General features: G+C 41.0%; 1 protein-coding gene across 4 annotated transcripts in view; it reads right to left on the reverse strand.

The window, feature by feature from the left end:
• Nucleotides 1–3,279: 3,279 nt before the first annotated feature.
• TNFRSF19 (TNF receptor superfamily member 19) overlaps nucleotides 3,280–20,168 on the reverse strand; it is a 66,673-nt gene continuing 49,784 nt past the window's right edge. For 3 of the 4 annotated variants that reach the window (XM_061629586.1, XM_061629585.1, XM_061629587.1), the window contains exons 6-10: nucleotides 13,323–13,487; nucleotides 12,400–12,525; nucleotides 8,875–8,977; nucleotides 6,936–7,333; nucleotides 3,280–5,000 (exon numbers count right to left, since the gene is read on the reverse strand). In XM_061629586.1, coding sequence (XP_061485570.1) covers nucleotides 6,943–7,333; nucleotides 8,875–8,977; nucleotides 12,400–12,525; nucleotides 13,323–13,487 — 785 coding nt within the window. In that variant the 3' untranslated portion in view covers nucleotides 3,280–5,000; nucleotides 6,936–6,942. The remainder of the gene's footprint in view (nucleotides 5,001–6,935; nucleotides 7,334–8,874; nucleotides 8,978–12,399; nucleotides 12,526–13,322; nucleotides 13,488–20,168) is intronic. The other variant, XM_061629588.1, reaches the window with a different exon arrangement.

Consider the following 20,168-nt stretch of genomic DNA (forward strand, 5'->3'; position numbering starts at 1 on the left):
AAGGCACATACAAACTAGTCTGTTTAAGGCAAGGATGGCTAACTTCTAGCCTAGAGTCCCAATATGGACCCTAAGGAAATCCCCCCCACAGAACCCACCAAACTTTGTGGTGGCGGCAAAAAGGATAACCCCCCCCCCTTAAAATTAAAACCCACAAAGCTGCATATGAGTTTTTAAATACCAAAAATCTCCATAATTCTTAAAAAGCTTGGAGAACTAGAAAGTTTTGCCTGGTGCCTAAATGATAACATGGGTGCTAGGCAAGCCTCTCTGTGGAGGGCTTTCCAGAGGTGAGGAGACACCACAGAAAAGGCCCTTTCTTCAGTTGCCACTTGCCCACACTTCATGTGGTGAAGACACTTACAGAAAGGCCTCAGACAAAGATCTCACCGAATGGAGCTGATGTGGAAGAAGGCAAAATCTGGGGCATAACCGTACATGTCTTTAAAAGGTTTAAAATAGCACTTGAACTGAGCTCAGAAACACCGTGGGAGCCTATGATGATGTTTCAGTAGGGGAAAAGTTCCCATTAGCAGTGTAGTCTGCAATTTCCAAACTGTCTTCAAAGGCAGTCTGAGGTAGAGTGTATCACAGCAGTCCAGCAGAGGGGCATGGGTCACTTGAGGCCAGCATGTCTATATCCAGGAGGGGTCACTGTTTGGGGCACACCAGCCTCAGCTGATAAAAGGCACTTTGTGACACTGATGCTGCTTGAGTCTCAAGTGACCAAAATGAGCCTACCAGCACCCCCAGACTACACACCTGATCCTTCAGGGAAGGTACAATCCATTCCAGAACTATCTAAACCCCAACTCCCTGGGGAGACAACCACTTAATAGCATCTCCATCTTGTCAGGACTGATCTCCAACTGCTTCAACATTGAACATCCAATCCATTATTGTTCTCAGACACCAGGGATAGAGACACAGTTACTCTTGTGCTGGTTCCAGCACGCCTGCACCTCTGTTTACTGAAAATTAGGTCACATAATGTTAAGTCATGCGCTGCCCCTTTCTACTCTAAAATCTGGTCAAATCAGCTCGAGTGCTTTTTTAAAAAAATTCAGCTTCAGACAGATTTCACAACTGATTGGTAGATTGACCTGTTGCCCCTCCATGTGTGGACAAAGGAAACACTTTGCTGTGGGCCCAGGCAGAAACAGTGATTGGCCCAACTTTTTGCTGTGGGCGGTCCTGAAAGCTTTGACACCAGCAGCGAGAAGGGAAATGTGTCCCACTGAGGGCAGAGTCTCTTCAAAACACAGCCAGAAAAACCATTCTTGCTGCTTTTGAAGCCACTAGTGTGCCCACAGCCCAGGTCAACACTTCCTGACTTAGCTGGGAAAAGGCAAGACTAGGTGTCATCAGCATACTGAGGATATCAAAGTCCAAATTCTTAGATGACCTCACTCAGCAACTAGATGCTAAACAATGGAAGGGTGGGGAATGGAACCCAGAGGGATCCTTTGTTGTAAATGCCACAGGTTTGATGCAACATTTTGTAATATCGAACTGGCCTTCAAAGTAAGAATTGGATCACCAAAGTACAATGCTCCCAATCCCCAACCCAGGAAGGATACCAGGGTCAATGGTATCAAAGCCCACTGAGAGATTCAGGATTAACAGAGTAGCACTTTCCGTCCTAGGACAACCAAGGGAGTTCCGTTGCCAAAACTTGGTGGGAAATGAGATTGAAATAGATCCAGAGCAGCTTAATGGATCCAAATCAGTTTCTGTCATAGGGCAACCACATGCTCCCACACTTTGCCTGGGAAAGGGATATCTGTGGTGACTGGCTGGTTCTTGCAATCTTCAGGAGCCCTATTATGCATTGAGAGTGATTTAAGAACTGCCTTGGGGCCATGCACACTCCACAAACCTGAAAGCCACATGGTCCCCTGGGTGATAGCCCAGTGTTTTTATCTATTTATGACAGCTTTGGGAGTAGAAAAAGAGGAAGACCAAACAAGAGATGGATTGATTCCATAAAGGAAGCCCCAGACCTGAACGTACAAGGTCTGAACAGGGTGGTTCATGACAGATGCTCTTGGAGGTCGCTGATTCATAGGTTTGCTGTAAATCATTATGGACTTGAAGGCACACAACAACAACAACAACAGCTTTATCCTGTCCTGCTTCCAAGGAGCTGAGGGATGGCATTCATGATTCCCCTCCCATTTCTCCTCACAATCTTGGGATGCAAATTTGCTGAGAGATGGTGGGTGACTGGCCTAAGATTGGCCAGGGAACTTCACTGGTCTGACAGGGAATTTGATTGGGTGTCCCTGGCCTCACTCCATTAGACATTTTGTCCAATACAACACTGGCACTCATTGAGTATCATGCAAGGCAGTTGAGGAAACCATAGATTCAATATAGGTAGCAAGGTCCATATAGCAGAAATATGTTCAAACAAATCCCAAGCCATCAACCGTCCATACAGTATATCTATTGTCCAGTTTCAGCTGTACGTGTAGGTATTACCAACATTTGATAGTTATGCTTTCATATCCCAAACCTGTTAGTGTGCATCTGCTCATTAGCAAAGCCTTCCATTTAAAGGGAAGGAATATGCACTCAAGGACAGAAAGCTGCCCCTTATTACAAATTCTGGTACCATTTTATACACAATTTTCTCATTATCTGCACTGCTTTTGTATGACAATGATTAATGAGCAGATCCGAGTCCTCTTCCAAGTTTCCAGTTGAGAAAAGCAGTTGAACGCTCACAGCTGAAGAAGTGGAAACACAGGGTTGCTTTGAATATTCACCCAAAGTGACAACATAAGGGGTAGTATTCAATGCTAGTCCTACTCAAAGTATACCCATTAAAGTGAATAAGATATGACTAGCTTAGATTCATTAATTTCAATGGGTCTACTCTGTAGGATTTATCTGAATATAACCCCAAAAGTGCAAGGGACTCATAATTTATCCATTGTCACTTCCAGCTCATGCGTGCATGCACACGTATATCCTCCACTCAGTTATGCTATTTTTCTGTTTGGTGGAGGATGCGCATCTTGACTGAGAAGATAGAAGCATCTCCCTTCCCCCTCCCTGCTGTGCACCAGTTCTCGAAGCAGCCACAAAGGAAGCATGGATCAGTCTAACAGCCTAAAGAAATAAAAATAGGCTAAGAAGAGGCAGAATCTCACTGAGATGGTTTTACATGTAGATTTCTAAAACACAATATTCTGTTTCAAAACAGCTAGCCTGAAGCATCCAATAATGATTTAAGAGAAGATCCAGACTTTGAAACACACTTATACAACAACAGTATTTAAATGAGTATTTATTAACAAATAGAAAAATATATATACATGTACATAAAATTGTAATTTACAGGCCCCCCCCTTGAATTCCTGCATGTAAAAGAATATTGAGAAAACATTTTTTTTTAAAAGCAAGCACCCTAGCAGTGTATGTGTGTGTTTTTTATATCGGCATATACAACATTGCTTGCCATAGGCAACATAATCAAGACCAATTTGGTTAAATCAAACATTTTGTAAACTGCATTTACAGAATATACACATTTTAAAATCCTGTTCTTGCTTCATTTTAAACATTTGATCTTAGTGTGCCGGTAGAGAAATCTAGTAATAATTCCAATGGGACACATACTAGAGTGAGAAAAAATATGACAAGAAGTCATTTTGAAAGCAATTTACATAGGTAAATAGTAGTCTTTACGCATAGCCTATCAACAGTTTTGTAGAATACTGAAATGCAGGTTGGATTACTTTTTTTTCCTTCACAAAGTTTACACACATATATAGTTCCTCATGCAAAAATGTACAAATTATGTGCTGGTTTTCCCTAGTGTATAAAAACATAACAAGTTTTCTATAGTAAGTGGATCAGATGCATGTTTGCTTGCAGCTAAATTCTACAGAATTCACTGGGACTTGTTTCCCAAGTTGGTGCGTATGAGAATGCAGCCTTATTTTATTTTGTATGATTCTAATGCACTCTCCACTCAGTATAACATGAAAGTCTCACTTATTTGGTTCAAACTTACAGAGTATAGTTTAGTCAAAAGTAAACACTTTTAAGTTCCACTGACTATACTGCGAGAGTCAGCAATACTAAAAAGCATTTCAAGTGAAGTCAATAGGACTTTAAAGTATTTAACTCTCCTGTCAAAGTGACCACAGTTTTAGCACACCATGATGAAAATGCAAAAAAAAAAAAAAAGGAGAAATATTTAACGGGAGGTTGGAGTTAACATCTTTTAGCAGGGAAGGCTGCTGCCATGTCAGAACTGCACACGTATCTAGAATAAGCATCACTGACTATGATGGGACTTAGCTCTATGAGTAAACATTGCTAGGGTTGCACTGTAAATAACTGTGCAAAAAGCACTTTAGTACAGTCTTTCAATTTTCACAGCATGTTTTCCCACACACAAATATGTATGCATAGTGTGCTGCAACAGGCAGATCCCATAGTTCCCAAGTTCACAACAAAGTGTAAGAAAGCACTGCATTTTCAACTTTTTATTTAAAAAAGCTGGATTTTTGGCACATTCTACATTGACTCAGCACAGCTTGCTGAAAATCCTATTAAATGCTTCCTTTTACCAACAGAATAGTGGCCAAACCCCTGACACACACCTGCTGCTGTTAGTAGCCATACGCATTCAAAAATGCCATTCAATTGCTCGTTACATTGACATAATCTGCTTAGCAGTGAGATCAGTCCACCAAACTTTCCTTATGTGGCACTGAGATGCAGAAGCTCGCTGTTTAGCAAAGAGACAGAGTTGCGTGATCTGCCTTTGGTCTTTTACCAAGCTGCTCCTTGAAGTTTTCCATGCAGCTGCTGTCTTTCTAGTGCAACTGCTCGAGACCTTTGAAATGCTGCCAGTTTATTTCAGCTGTTTCAGAAACCTTGTAACATCGAGATCCAGGCCACATTCCATTCACAAGCATTAAAAGAGAAGCCTGTGGGGAAGCATTCAGTTTAAGGGCTGCCAGGAAAGGTCCTTCAGATTCCTAAAAGAAAGCAAGATGGCAGGTGTAAACCAAAGGCACAGAAACGATGTGCCTACAACTGGCCACATTCTACATGTCACTGTCCTAAAAGAATACCCTTGCCATTTTATTATTTATCGCTGGAACCACATTTATGTATACTAATTATATTCTAACCAAACTAGAAAAAAATTATTTTCCCTGACAAGTATAATCAGAAACATCAGACAGAAAAATATTTTCAATCTTCCTCCTACAGAGCAACTCTATAATGCTTCCACAGCTGCCTTTGTACATTCAAAGTGTCACAGCATCCACTTCTGATGACCCCACTCAGTCTCTGCCACTTCCTCCCTCTCAAGTGAGATTGTCCAGAAAAGTGGCGTCACCCCTGCAGTTGCCACCATCTTGTCACAGTACCTTATTTAAATACAATTCCTACACATTATAAGACTACAAATATACATGACAGCCACAGACACTTTCTTTTTAAAGTTATAAATAAAATGTAGATATGAAGTGTATAATATACATATTGTTCAAAAATAATGCAGGATAATCTAAATTTAAAAACAGGGAGGTCCATGTGCAAATGATGTGGAAGCAATGCTCATCCAGGCGAGCCAAGTTTAACTGCAGATGCTCAGACGGGGTGCATACCCTCATCTAAGGCACTAGTTGTTGACATGTGACTAGTTGTGTGCAACTAGAGTTGGACTGAGTCATAAACTTTAGAATGAATGTCTATACGAACCAGACTAAGATTTTAAACTTTGTTTTAAGAGGGAGGCCAAATATTCACCCTATTTTGTAAGTCATGCACAGCAAGATCATGAGAGCAAGATCCGAGAGATGTGTTCTAGCCACTTCTTGTAATAATGGCTAGTGTGCAGCAATTCACTGATCCATGAAGCACACTGGGTGACCTTGGGCCTGTCTACTCTTTCTCAGCCTAATCTACCTCACAGGGTTGTCGTGAGGAAAAATGAGAAAAGTGTGTCTGTGTGCGTGAGAAGCATGTATGCCACCTTGAGCTCCTTAGAGGAAAAAGGTAAAGGTAAAGGTGTCCCCGCACTTATAGTGCGAGTCGTTTCCGACTCTTAGGGTGAAGTCTTGTGACGTTTACTAGGCAGACCATTTATATGGGGTGGGATTGCCAGTTCCTTCCCCGGCCTTTCTTTACCCCCCAGCATATGCCGGGTACTCATTTTACCGACCACGGATGGATGGAAGGCTGAGTGGACCTCGACCCCTTTTACTGGAGATTCGACTTCCTCCTTCTGTTGGAATCGAACTCCGGCCGTGAGCAGAGCTTTGGCTGCGTTACTGCAGATTACCACTCTGCACCACGGAGGATCCTCCTTAGAGGAAAGGTGGGATATAAATGTAGTACTAGCAGCAATTGTAATTATTAACAACAACCTATGCATGCCTGGAAATTGACTGGGAGAGGGAAAAGAGGATTCCCATGAGACCTAAAGTGAAGCCACCCTTGAGTACTGAGATATACTTCCATGAAGATCAGGAATGGATCATGTCTTTAATTTCATAAACCAAAGTACGGCATCTTCATTCCTCATATATTTGAGACAGATCATGATATTGATCCCAATTTGTACAAAACAGAGAGTGCTATTGACTTCTCCTAATGTCTGTGGTTGTATTTCCTCTGCTAATTGTTGTAAGAGTTTGTGGTTTCTGTTTAAATTTAGAAACAGATCTCACAGGAAACAGGCGAGCATGTAAAAGCATTTGGAATTTGTTTCAATTCGTGGAAATCTCTAGTTTTTTTGAAGTATGTAAGATATATACAAAAGAAGTCAGAATTAGTAGTCAAGGATTTTTGAGACATCCATTTCAACTGGGCAAGGAAAAATATCCTAGACAATGTTAATAATCATTAAAATGATATTACATAGCACTCTATCTGCTAGACAACTATTGCTTTGTTCTTACCTGGCCATTAATTTGTAGAATCAGTAACTGTTCCATCAAGCTCTGTTGTTGACAGTGGTTTAACAGCAAAGAACTGATTTAATGAAGCAGTGATACTGGGAGCAGTCTTACTGGAAAGTTCAGTTGATTCTGTCAAGCTTCCAAAATGAGATTTTGTAGATGTGAGTACCCTTAAATCCTGTTCATCATCTGAATCCATAATACCTGTTTTTTCAGTCTCTAGGCTGAAAGAATTTTCATCTTCTCCTGTTAGGTCAGGGTGTGATTCACAGAAAGAAATACTATCACAACAAGCTGGATTTTGGATAAGGGGCCAAGCATCCGAAAGATCTCCACAGGTAGAATGTGAAAGAGAACCAAGGAATGCTGGAATCATTTCCCCAACAGAATTTGAATTCCTGCAAAAAGTCATAGGAAATGATAGCTAACTTTAGTAAGGTCACTGCAAATCAAGAACTGAAGTAAGAACTATTGTCCTTATGTGACTAGCACTACAGTAGGAAGTACCCAATATAACCTGTGATGTGTAACCATGTTTCATACCACACTCACAGCTGTAATGGACTACAAGGCAAAAGGGTTAGATGACAAAATGATATAGCTTCAGTGGTGCAAAAATGCAATATCCATGCAACAAAAGTGCTACCTTAAGATAAAATGTCTATGTGAAGAAATTGGATTTTGCTGTGCTGTCCTGGACTGATAATATGGACTGTTTTTAAAGGAAATGCTCTGTTTAACATGGGGACGAATGTTTGTACATGTCTGTTTAGGACGTTGTAGGGTTAATCTGCCCAAATCACTTGGCCTGGGGACACAATTAGAAAAATGTGGAGTTTAAGCCAGCAAAAGTTACAGAGAAAGAGATGCAAGGCCCAAAAATGCCACCAAGTGTGTCACAGGAGAAATGACAGGAAAGCCCCAGAATATCTTTTTTGGAGCAAAAAAGAATTAAAGCTGGTTAAATGCAATCCCCTTGCCCTAGTCTAAACAGTCCCTAGATTCACCAGGCCCTCAGTAGAATTCCTTACACATGAACATCCCTTTGTTCCTTGAGGTCTTCCTTCCAGGCTCAGCAAACTTCTTCCTGTCTCCCAGGCACCTTATCACAATGAGAACCCACCTTGTTCTAAAGAATTCCAGGACAGCTATTCCTTAATAAAAACTCCCCTTGCCAATCATATGTCCCACCCCAGCAGGTCACAAGAAGTCATAAACGGTGATTTTATTCTGTTCTGGTAAATTCTTTTATAAACCTGGTGTGGTTTCTCTTTATTTTCACCACCCAAGTCTGAAGCTATCACAAGAGGCTTCAGACCCAGGGAAGTCTGGAAGCTGTTTGATAAGGGGTGGGCTCCTTAAACTTTATAAATCCTTATCTGGCAGCAGCAAGAACCACAAACGGGGAGTGGGAGGGTGCAAAGAGAGGGCTACTCTCTCTTGTGGCCAGATCTCCCTTCCCCAGGCAGCCAGGGACCAAGAGGGCCTGGGTGTGGCTCTCAGAGTCTGCACCAGAGTCAACAAGCAACTCTAAACATGATCATTTTGAAAGATCCTTGGAACTTTGTTTATTGGCAATGACACTCTTTCAAGCAAGATGCCTGTTAGAATGAGTATGTACGTTAATTTATGTATCAAGCACTAAGAAATCACCTCAGTGTTTTCAAAGGGGAATAGGAACACCCACCGTAAAAGATAGTTAACCTAACTTGCTAGCATTCACACCATAGAAATTGGCCCTCAGATTTTCTTTTCAGAGCAAAAGTAATATTGATTTTATTACATAAAGATGAATTTTCCGTGAAGCTGGGAGAAAACAGTTGTCAGCAGTTCAAAGTTGTTCACATTACTCTTTTGGAATAAGAATATCCTGTAATAAATATTAAATTAGCTAAGAGAAAATAGTTAGCAATGGACACTAGGAAAAATCCTGAATTACCTTTCATGAAGTGTATTCCAAGAGTGAAAAGGGCACCTATGACAGCTGCGTTCCAGACTACATGTCTCATCACAGCACAGGGATGGAATCAAATGCACTGGGCCTAAAAAAATAAAGACATATCTTAACAAATTTAAGCTCTTCTCAAACCTTTGAAATGAAACATCCATGGAAAACAATGTGCAAGAAGATTCATATGTGTATGCTTGCAGAGGCCTCACTCATACAATCTAGGCACTTTTTGGGGAGGCAGGGAAAAGGGTTGTGTATGTTGGAATGTATGAGGTTCAACTCCAACTTGGGTTGAGGCTGCATGGGGTTAGAAAGGGTAGCTAGAGAGGAGACCTCTTGGTTGCTAGGCTATCCCTATCCCTTTGATCTCCTGCTGTGTCTTCCTTACTGCTAGACCGATATGCAAAGGATGTTGATCCCAGTTCTTTTCCTCCTTCCAGTCTTCTTCTTTCTCTCGAGAGGGGAGCAGACATATTCCTTTGTCTCTCCCTCTCCTCCAGCATGAGGGCGAGCACTGGGCTCAGTGCTTGCTGCTCCAACTTAGCTAGTTAGCTAGATATAGGACTCTTTCCTATCAAACATGTACTTCCAGAATAAAGTAGTTATTTCTTATTTTAAAGCTTAAAGCCTCTGTCTGACTAATTTGTAGGGAAGGTAGAATCTTAGCAAAGATTCAAACACACACACATAAGCTCGCTCAATACTCTCCGTTCCACAGCGCAACGCTGCAGGGTCCTACAGGACATTGGGCCCTACAGGACATTGGGCCCAGCGTCCTACAGTGTAGGCCTGAGTTACATAAAAGTTCCATATCACAAGTTAAAGCTCACAACTGCACCTGACAATGTGTAGGTCTTTGATTCCCGGTACAGCCCTATGTGTGCTTATTGTTTAGTCTGCTGTTCTTCAATCTTGGGTCCCCAGATGTTGTTGGACGACAACTCTCATCATCCTTGGCCACTGGCTAAACTGGCTGGGGTTGACGGCAGTTGTAATCCAACAACATCTGGGGACCCAAGTTTGAAGAACAGTGGTTCAGTCATATCTTAATATTTAAGATTTCCAATTTTGATTTCCTGTTAAAAGTGATCCAGTGTTACTCCTATGCAGTCATACAGGATGGCACCTAGCCATTCTTGGATGAAATACTATTTGGCTCATTTGTTCCTCAGAGAAAGGATGAAAAATATTACATTCCCAGTTCTCAAAAGTATTACACTGGCACAACTCTCATGAAACAATGGGACTACAGCAGCAGAACTATTAGCACTGTACCAGGTAAATCCATTTCTATTGGAGGCATCATTATTCAGCAGCATACTACAAATCAAGTAAATAAATAAATATAAGCTGTTAGCAAAGTCTGTAAATTCAGATTCCCCATATTGGGTTTGGAACTGGGTCCAAGTGGCTGGCCAGATCCTTATCAGCCCTACCACTTGTGGGCCAAATTTGACACATAAGCGTCAGGTGACCTTTTTTTGCCTGTGTTGCTTTAAAACAAGCCAGGCAGACCAAGGCACAGCCCTGCACTTTGCAAGTATTGACAATCAGTTGATGATTGGGGATTGCATAGTGCAATGCATGGGACTTCATAGGAACCAGCTACCAGCTGATTGACGTCACCTGCAAAGCTCCTTTCAGCCCAGCTGCATCTTTACCTGTCTCACACCTGAAAACAGGTGAGAATTACTTGACCAAAATGGGTTCATGGACCAAATGGGAGGCCTGCAGACTGGAGGTTTCCCAACAGTGCCCTATATTATATATTCAAGTATTACAAGCAGGCCAGGTGTAGTAGCGCAGGAAAATAATATCTTATGATGTATGGGTGATATGAGCAACAAGCCATGGCCACCAATCACAACTGCCCTTCCCTATAAGTGAAGAGGCACAGGACAGACATCACAGATTGTTTACTGTGGAAGACTGTTTATTGTAGTTGCTGTTTGTTCCTTGGGTTAGCTCAGCATTACAAGAGCGTGCCTATTTCTCTGGAAGTCCTATGCCCTCCACAGAATGAGAAGTGGTGTGCAACCTTTTCTTGATTAATGTTGGTGGTTTTGCTCCAAGTAGTAATTTTTTTAAAAACCCAATATTCTGGGGGAAATCTGAGATAACTAATAAGTTAATAGGGTTCTCTATATTCACATTTAGGAAATACAGTTGTAAAGCATATCTGTCAATGAAAGCTGTAGTGACAAGTGAAAGCACTATTTGCACAAGTACAAAAAATGTAGAGCCCCTTCCTAGCCCATAAAACAACAACAATGCAGCCCAATGAGACCTAAGCATACTGAATGCTGATTAATTGTTGGAATGGAGGACTGAAAACAGGGAACAGGGGAAATAATGGAGGGGCTGGAAACCTGGGCAGGAGCACTCCACACTATAATATTTTTGTGCAGGTTGCATTTGCAGCATATAATGTGCAACTGTCTCAACAAGGCATAGTTTCACCTTCATGTTAAGGCCTAAGAGAGGCTGAATTCCATTCCTTAACTGGTAGAAGTAAATCTAAGACACAAATTTGTCATAACGTTTGCCAAAATCTTATGTAGTACTATTTATTATATGTTACCTTTTTATTATTTTTTCTTTGCTGGTACCAGATAACTTTTGAAAATATAGCATTCTCCACTACTCTTAGAAGAAATGTGCCCATTAGCTACTGGGCTAAGTTCAAGGTTCTGGTTTTGGTGTACAAAGCCCTATACAGCTTGGGAAGCTTATCCCTTATATACCCAGTTGATCACTACATTCTGTAGGTGAAGGCCTCCTACCATCTTATCAGGAGGTCCGTTCTGCACAACATAGAAAACAGACTTTTAGTGCAGTGGCACCTACCCTTTGGAATTCCCTCCCCTTAAATATTACACAGGCGCCATCTCTGTTATCTTTTCTGCACCTACTGAAGACCTTACACTTTCAACAAGCCTTTTAAGTAGAGACCGTATCCCAGTTTGTGTAGGAATTGCTTATTAATATTTTTAAACCTTTAAAAAAAAAGTTTTTAAAGATTTTTTTTTTAATTTGTTTTTAAAGATGTTTTGTTTTAACGTGTTTTTAAACATGTTTTAGTATATTTTAAAGTCTGTTTTTATGATGTTTTAGAGTGTTTTTAGTGTTTTTGTATGCCGCCCTGGGCTCCTACTGGGAGGAAGGGCAGGATACAAGTTTAATAAATAAATAAATAATATTTTCCGGTCCATCCTCTGTATTAGTATAAAATGTAATTGCTAAGAAGGGATAAGCTGTAAAGAGAGAATTACAAAGATAAATAAAAAGCTCTTGAGGATCTATACACTGAACTGTATTCACAAGTATACAACCAATTGTTTTTGTTATGATGGCATATTGCAATCCAAATGGTAACTTTTGGTTATAGAGATTCAATTCCTTAAGAATATCATTGCAGAACTTGATCACTTGAGCTTTCTCTGCATCTCTTATGCCCTTGATGCTTGGACTAATCTTGCTCCCATAAATCTCCCCCGAGATTACTGTACTTACGACACATTTGTGATGGGTCCTGCTGACACTGGCAGCATGTTCTATGAGCATACACATTAAGTTGTGGTCTGTCAAAACATGAAAGTTCAGAGCCTTCATAGTGAATATCCTGTGATCTCATAGACCCTTAAGAATAAAAAAGACATTGGGTTTTGTTAAACTGTTTTGTTTATGTTCATAGTGTTCTCTAGTAACTAATAAAATTTCACATTCATGTACAAAACCTGGGGCATCTATTCAGAAAGTAAGAGTTTTGTTATTAATCATTCCGATCTTCCTGCTTTTAGGTCTACAGTCAAGGTTTTAGAACAATGTGAATTAACTATATACTATACAGTATTATATTATCTAGAAATATAATAGATATAAATCATTTGCAGAAGAAGAAAATGGAATTTCCTTCTAGTCAGCAGTTTGGGAGGTGGGGTGGGAAATTTAGCTCAGAGTGAAAGCAATCCAAAGTTGATGGATAAGAAGTATTTTTTCTTGCCTTCCAAGCATGGTTTATTGCTGGTTCCTTGACAGGAAATCATGGTCCCCCTGCTACTCTTTGGCTCAGCAGTAATTCACAGAACTTTTTTCACACAATAACATTTGTTTTTGGTATATTATCTTCTCATGCATATTTGTATGGTCTTGCGGATGGGTTCACCATGTGTCAAGAAAGACTAACAAGCATGCTAGACACGCAGCGTCCGGGTGTATGTTGAGCTCATTCACACAGCCATCTTCCACACAATTTTTCGCTATGATATAATCACTCAAGGTGGGGCAAACATTTTGTAAAGCAGCTCCAAACTACAGTTAGCGTAGCTCAAATAATAGTTTTCTTTGCATAGAAGATGCTTGCTATGAATATTCAGGTAAAAAAGTGATAAGTCTGAGGCAACAATATTAGTTAAAATATAATACGAAAAACTTACAGCTTGGCTTCTTTTCCATGAATTGTCTTTTGCAATAGATAACACAAAGGATGAGGAGAGCTAACAGTACAGTGGCCAGTGCGCTGCATATAACAGCAGCTAAAGCAGTGTCTCGTGGGCTGGAAGCAGTTGATGGGATTTTCACCAGATTCACTTTTGTAGTGCCTAAATACAGGTAAGTACATACACTTTTTAGATCTATGAAATTAGGTGCAAGGAGCATCTAAGAAATACAGTTACGAGAGCCACTTAGCATAAAGGCACTACATCTCCAACAAGAAATGTAATATGAGTATATAGAGTATAGAGCATCTGTCATGAACCACCCTGTCCAGATCCTGTAAGTTCAGGTCTGTGGCTTCCTTTATGGAATCAATCCATCTCTTGTTTGGCCTTCCTCTTTTTCTGCTCCCTTCTTTTTTCCCAGTATTACTGTCTTATTTAGTGAATCAGGTCTTCTCATTATGTGTGCAAAGTATGATAACCTCAGTTTCATCATTTTAGCTTCTAGTGATAGTTCTGGTTTAATTTGTTCTGACACCCAATTATTTGTCTGTTTTGCCTAGAAGGCCCTCCCTTGTCCTTAACAGGCTGCAAATGGAATCTACATTCAGAGGCTGTATACTTCTGGTTGGCACATCCTGATTTGCTTATGGGCATTTGAAGTAATTTGTTTGGCTGCTGTTGAAGACAGAGTAGTTATGTTCAGATGTAATGCTAAACCATGGTGGCATATTGTGTGAATGAACAGCTATAGGTCACATACTCTCTTGTCCCATGCAATCAGAAGCAAGGGACACATTTGGGAGATATTTGGGAGCTATTTGTTGTTGTTATGTGTCTCCAAGTTGACTACGACTTATGGCGACCCTACGAATCAGTGACCTCCAAGAGCATCTGTCATGAACCACCCTGTTCAGATCTTGTAAGTTCAGGTCTGTGGCTTCCTTTATGGAATCAATCCATCTCTTGTTTGGCCTTCCTCTTTTTCTACTTCCTTCTGTTTTTCCCAGCATTATTATATTTTCTAGTGAATCATGTCTCCTCATTATATGTCCAAAGTACGATAACCTCAGTTTCATCATTTTAGCTTCTAGTGATAGTTCTGGTTTAATTTGTTCTGACACCCAATTATTTGTCTGTTTTGCAGACCATGGTATCCGCAAAGCTCTCCTCCAGCACCACATTTCAAATGAGTTGATTTTTCTCGGGGGGGGGGGCAGAGAGGTGCCGGGGCTGAAGCAGCCCAGAGATCACCAAGGTTGCCTGGCCCAGAAGGCCCTGGCGTCGAGGCTGGGTGGGGCAGCTTCGGGGGGAAACGGAGGCAGGCACTCTGCACAGTGCACATGCTTATTGCTTAGGAGGAGGCGCTCTCTTCCTTTATTTTTATTTTTGTTCTTTTTCTTTTTCTGGTCCTCCCCTCTCTCCTGCTGCCTGTCGGTCCTATATAAGGCCTCGTAAAGTAGAAAGGCAATTGCTGCCTACACTCACCCTGTTTGTATGGCCATAAATATTAGGGGACACCCACTGCAGTAGCCAGCCAACACATAAAATTGCAGTGCCTTATGGATAACTTTGTGGATGATCCCCAGTCAAGTCTTAGCAACAGCACAATGCTGACAGGCAGTTGCCAACTGCTTGCCTAGAATGCCCTCCCTTGTCCTTAACATGGCTGCAACCGTATCTACTCAGAAGTAACTCCTATTGAGTTCTATGGGGCTTAGTTCCTTAATAAGCATGTTTACAGTTGCTGCCTTCAGGGGCATCCATCTGTGCTCCCATCTAACATCTCTGCAACACTGAGCTTCTTTCTTCCAGTAATGGCCTGGCCTGAGGGCACGTAAACCCTTCTTGCCAGAAGCAAGTAAGCTAGATTAAATGTTCCCTAAAGGCGTTGAACTGTGACCTGGCAGACCAGAGTTGGAATCCCCACACAGCCATGAAGCTCCCTGGGTGACCTTGGGCCTCTCAGACTCAGAGGAAGGCAATAGTAAACCCCCTCTGTCTGAATACTGCTTACCATGAAGACCCTATCTGGGATCAACTTGAAGGCAGTCCATTTCCATTTGCATCACCCTAAGCTTGTGAGAAAGAATGACCTTGTCACTTCAGATGGACCTAGGAACACCCTATTTTAGGTAAGATTTCTATTTTAATCTCCAGAGAATTTTTTTTTGAATGGTATGCTCCAAGCAACTGTGGTTGATACAATGTATCATGTTTAATGATGTCACTAGGGCCCACCCCATGATGTCACTAGGGCCCACCCCCATGACATCACCAGGGCCCGCCCCCATTTTCTCAGGTTTTTGGATGGTTCTGACCCTATCTGGGATCAACTTGAAGGCAGTCCATTTCCATTTTGCATCACCCTAAGCTTGTGAGAAAGAATGACTTTGTCACTTCAGATGGACCTAGGAACACCCTATTTTAGGTAAGATTTCTATTTTAATCTCCAGAGAATTTTTTTTGAATGGTATGCTCCAAGCAACTGTGGTTGATACGATGTATCATGTTTAATGACGTCACTAGGGCCCGCCCCGTGACATCACTAGGGCCAGCCCCGTGACGTCACTAGGGCCCGCCCCGTGACGTCACTAGGGCCAGCCCCGTGACGTCACTAGGGCCCGCCCCGTGACGTCACTAGGGCCCGCCCCGTGATGTCACTAGGGCCCGCCCCATGACGTCACTAGGGCCCGCCCCATGACGTCACTAGGGCCCGCCCCCATTTTCTCAGGTTTTTGAATGGTTCCGACCTGGCAACCCTAGATATCATCCTGATAGTACACATATTTACTTAGAAAGTCATGATGATTTCAACTGATTACAAACATGCATGTTAAGTTTTGAGGTTTAGGTATGTAAATTTATCTTTTCAAACAGCAACAAAAACTTTAGTACCTCTGAATTGGTATGGTCAAGAGCACTCACAGACAAGACCTAAGAGTGTGGTATTCTAATAGCCTGACTACAGAAAAGTAAAGAGTAATGCTCATGTGAGGTGTTTTTTTATACCAAACTATGACACAACCCTATAGATTTTCATTCTTTTGTATTGTGGACCATTGCCTCCAACACAGGGCCAATCAAGGTGCACACGTTTTTGTTGCCTGCTGCCACCTTGCTGCCACTGGGCCAGTGCTTTGCGGCCTTCTCATTGCTCCTCTTCTCAAAATGACGGCCCCATCCATGCATGCTAAAGCAGTTTGAATGAACAACTGCTTTTCCCCTCTCAATGGGCTGTCGGTGCTGCTGCACCTGCTGCTGTTGCTAAGCTTCGGGTCTCTTTAGAAGTTACAGAAGATCCCTTTTTTAAATCTCTAGGCATTTTGCCGCAAGCAAGAGCCAACAGTTAAACCAACTGGGTATGATTAGAAAAGGCAGGAAAGAATGACGAAGGCAGAAATCAGGAAAGCACAAAAAAAGTTTTTTTAAAAATATAATTATTTGAAATCACAGGAAAGGTTAATTGCAGTTTCTAAAGAGGAAATAATCAGGCAAACAATTCATTAAGGACAGTTGACACACTGAGGGAAACAGGTCTGACTGAGGGAAATAACGGACAGCCAGGACTAACAGACAGAATGGTCAACCAACAGACTCTCACATACCCACTAAATATTTTTCTCCAATTAATTATTGTAAATTGTAAAATCATTTCCAATCACACCTAAAGACAAATAAAGAACATCTAAGCAGTCAAGAACCAAGAGAGAAAGTAAAGATTAAGAGCAGGCCAGAACTGACGAGCTAGGCAAAACCAGTACTGTTCAAGCAAGACAAAAACAGGGAACTGACACTCCAAAGGAAGGGTATCAGAAAACTTCCTGTGGAGTGTTAACATTTTTCTTACCTCAAGCAACAGGAGGAACACATTTGAGGGTGTCCTAGTGACCACTGGAGAATGATTATGCAATTGCAACTTGAAAACATCATGGATTTTTTATTTTTAACCTGTTTATTAATTTTCTCATCATTACAGGAAACAACAAACAGCTATACAACCAACCAAGGAAATGAGAGAAGCATCATCAAGACTTACAGAATATAAAGAAAATAATGATAAATATCAACCAAAAGCATCTTTCCAGGGGGTAGCATGGGCTATAGGAGGGTGGAATCCATGTTCATGAGCGGTAGCATACTGTATGAAAATAAACTATAAAATTTTTAAGTATTGGTCTGGGTCCTTCTCTGTCATACTGACCAAGTCAATTTATCTATAAGGGTGAAGTGTCACATCTGCATGTGCTAGTCCTACATCAAGTCCAAGTCTAGGGATCTCCAAAATTTCACAATGTTCAATTTTGCAGCAGTTAACTGGGAAGAAGTCAAATCCTTATGTTTCAGCGATTGAGTGGAATCATCACGGATATACAGCAAAGTAAGCTTAGGGTTAGGAGCAAGCTCTTGTACCATAATTAGTTCAATTTCTTGAAATATATTTGTCCAAAATGAAAACGCTTTAGGGCAAGACCACCATAAATGAAAATAGGTGCCTCACACTATAATTACACCAACAACAGTTGGTAGTTGAATTAATTTTTCTTAATAAACATGGGGTCATGTACTAGAGATAGAAAATCTTCAAAATAAGTTCTTTAACCCCTACAGAAATGATTTAAAAATACATAGAATCCCCTATCTTTCTCATTAGAAAGAATTTTCCCCCCAAAATCACATCCCCATAAACACTGCAGATTTTCATATGAACCCATCATACTTGCCATCAGAATATAAATTTTGGATACGATACCCTTTTCTGTTCCAAATGAATGTGCTATCAGTCCCTCAAATGGTGCAACTGAAGCCATCATTATGGGATATCACCCAAGGCCTTCTGGAGCTGGGGACCTGTTAGGGGCATCACATTCCTAAAATATCCTGTACAGTATAAAGCAATACTTGCTCCCAGATTGCAAACAGTTGGGCTCTATTAGGGTGATAAAAAAGCAGGTGAAGTGGAATCAGTGTCAGTGGGGAAATTGTAGGAGCAATATGCTTGACCCAAGACTTCCAGACCTTAGTAAAAAGGATTTTGAAATTGTTTCAAACGTTTGGGGTTGGTGAATTAAAAAAGGAGTGCCCCTCAAAATAGTCACATCATGATCAAATTCCATTGTTAACAAGGGGGTAAGTGGGTTACCCATGTGATACTTAATATATTTTATAGATGACAGGCCACATAGTACCAAATCAGGTATTGCCATTCCCTCTTCCTTTAGAGGGCAAAAAGAAATGACTTACCAATTCTGGGACACTTCTTCTCATGGATAAAGGATGAGTTGTCAATATTTTAAGGTTTTATCTCTGATGCATAAGGGAAGCACCCTAAACAGGTAAAGTAGCCTAGGCAAAAATATCTTCACCGAGGCCACTCTAACTATCCAGGATAAGTGAACACATGCCCATTCTTTTAACTTGCCTTTTAATTCCTGAATCAATGGTCTATAATTTAACTCCTGAACTTAATAACTCCCAGATAACGAAAGTAAGACTCAAAAATCTTTAAGCCTGTAGCTCTCTGGATTTCCAACTGAATGGCTGGAGGGACATGGATGCACATCAATTCTGATATTTGGTAGTTTATGCTGGAAGCTGATACCTTGCCATAAAGATTAAGTTACATCATTAGCTCACAAATAAGAGTCTCTGGGCCAAGTATCCGTAAGAGCAACATCATCAGTGAACAAGTAGATTACATGTTGTACCCCATTAATCTGCACACCAAAAATGTTTGGATTATTCCTCGGTGAAAAGTTCCATAGCCAGGGCAAAAAACAGGAGGGATGGAGAACACCCCTGATTTGTGCCCTGGCTCAAAGGAAAGTATACCATTCACCAGTATTTCTGTATATGCGAGCAAGCATTTGAGCATTTGTATAAATTCATCACCCAGACCAAATTTGCATAAAACAGAAAAGAAAACTCCAATTCAACCTGTCAAATGCTTTTGTGGCACCAAGAGTTAGGATAGCCATTGAATGAGGTTGGTGTTGGCCCCAATAACTTTTAAATAAACACCTAATCAGATCAGCAATCTTACATTGCCTAATAAAACCAAACTGATCTCCATGGACATAGGATGGGGCCAAGTGTGCTAAATGAGATGCTAGAATATCTGTGAAAAGTTTTGCATCATTGTTAATCAAAGAAATTGGATGGTACAAGTCTACCTTTTTGACATCTTTAAAGGATTTAGGTATGACAATTTTAGAGCAGGTCCGAGAGAGAGGAATACCCCCTACTTCTCAAATATTTTTGAAGACTCATACCAGTAGAGGAGCCAACTGTTATTGAAAATGCTTATAAAAATGGCCAGTGTAGCCATCCAGGCCAGACACCTTGGCCGGTTCAAGTGCACCCATAATTTTAAGGACTTCATCCAGGGTAAACAATGAGACAAGAATTTTTTTTTGTGCTTCTGGGTGATTGTGGATATATTTTTCATCTAAACAGGAGCAAACGTCTGGAGCGGCAGGGATTCAGAGGTATACAACGATTTATAGAAATCATAAAATTTGTCTAGGGATTACATTATGATCCAAAATTTCATGTAGTTCAATAGAATTATGGGTGTAATCCTGCTGATCCCCCCCCCCGAGAACAGTGTGTGGAATTGTCCTATAGAACACTGATTCCCAACGTGGGGGCCGTGAAGTAATCCAGGCAGGGGCACAAACAGCAAAGAAATGAATTATTTATTATTATTATTATTTAAAAGTCTTCATTCCCTGGATGCTGTCTGCTCCCCGCTGCCACTGCAGACTACACCTCCCCCTTGCTCCAAATAAGAGGGGAGGACTTTTGCTGAAGTGGCAAAGCATCTTTTAGGCATACTGAGGG

Source organism: Rhineura floridana, chromosome 5, assembly GCF_030035675.1.
Source record: "Rhineura floridana isolate rRhiFlo1 chromosome 5, rRhiFlo1.hap2, whole genome shotgun sequence".
NCBI classification, from domain to species: domain Eukaryota; kingdom Metazoa; phylum Chordata; class Lepidosauria; order Squamata; family Rhineuridae; genus Rhineura; species Rhineura floridana.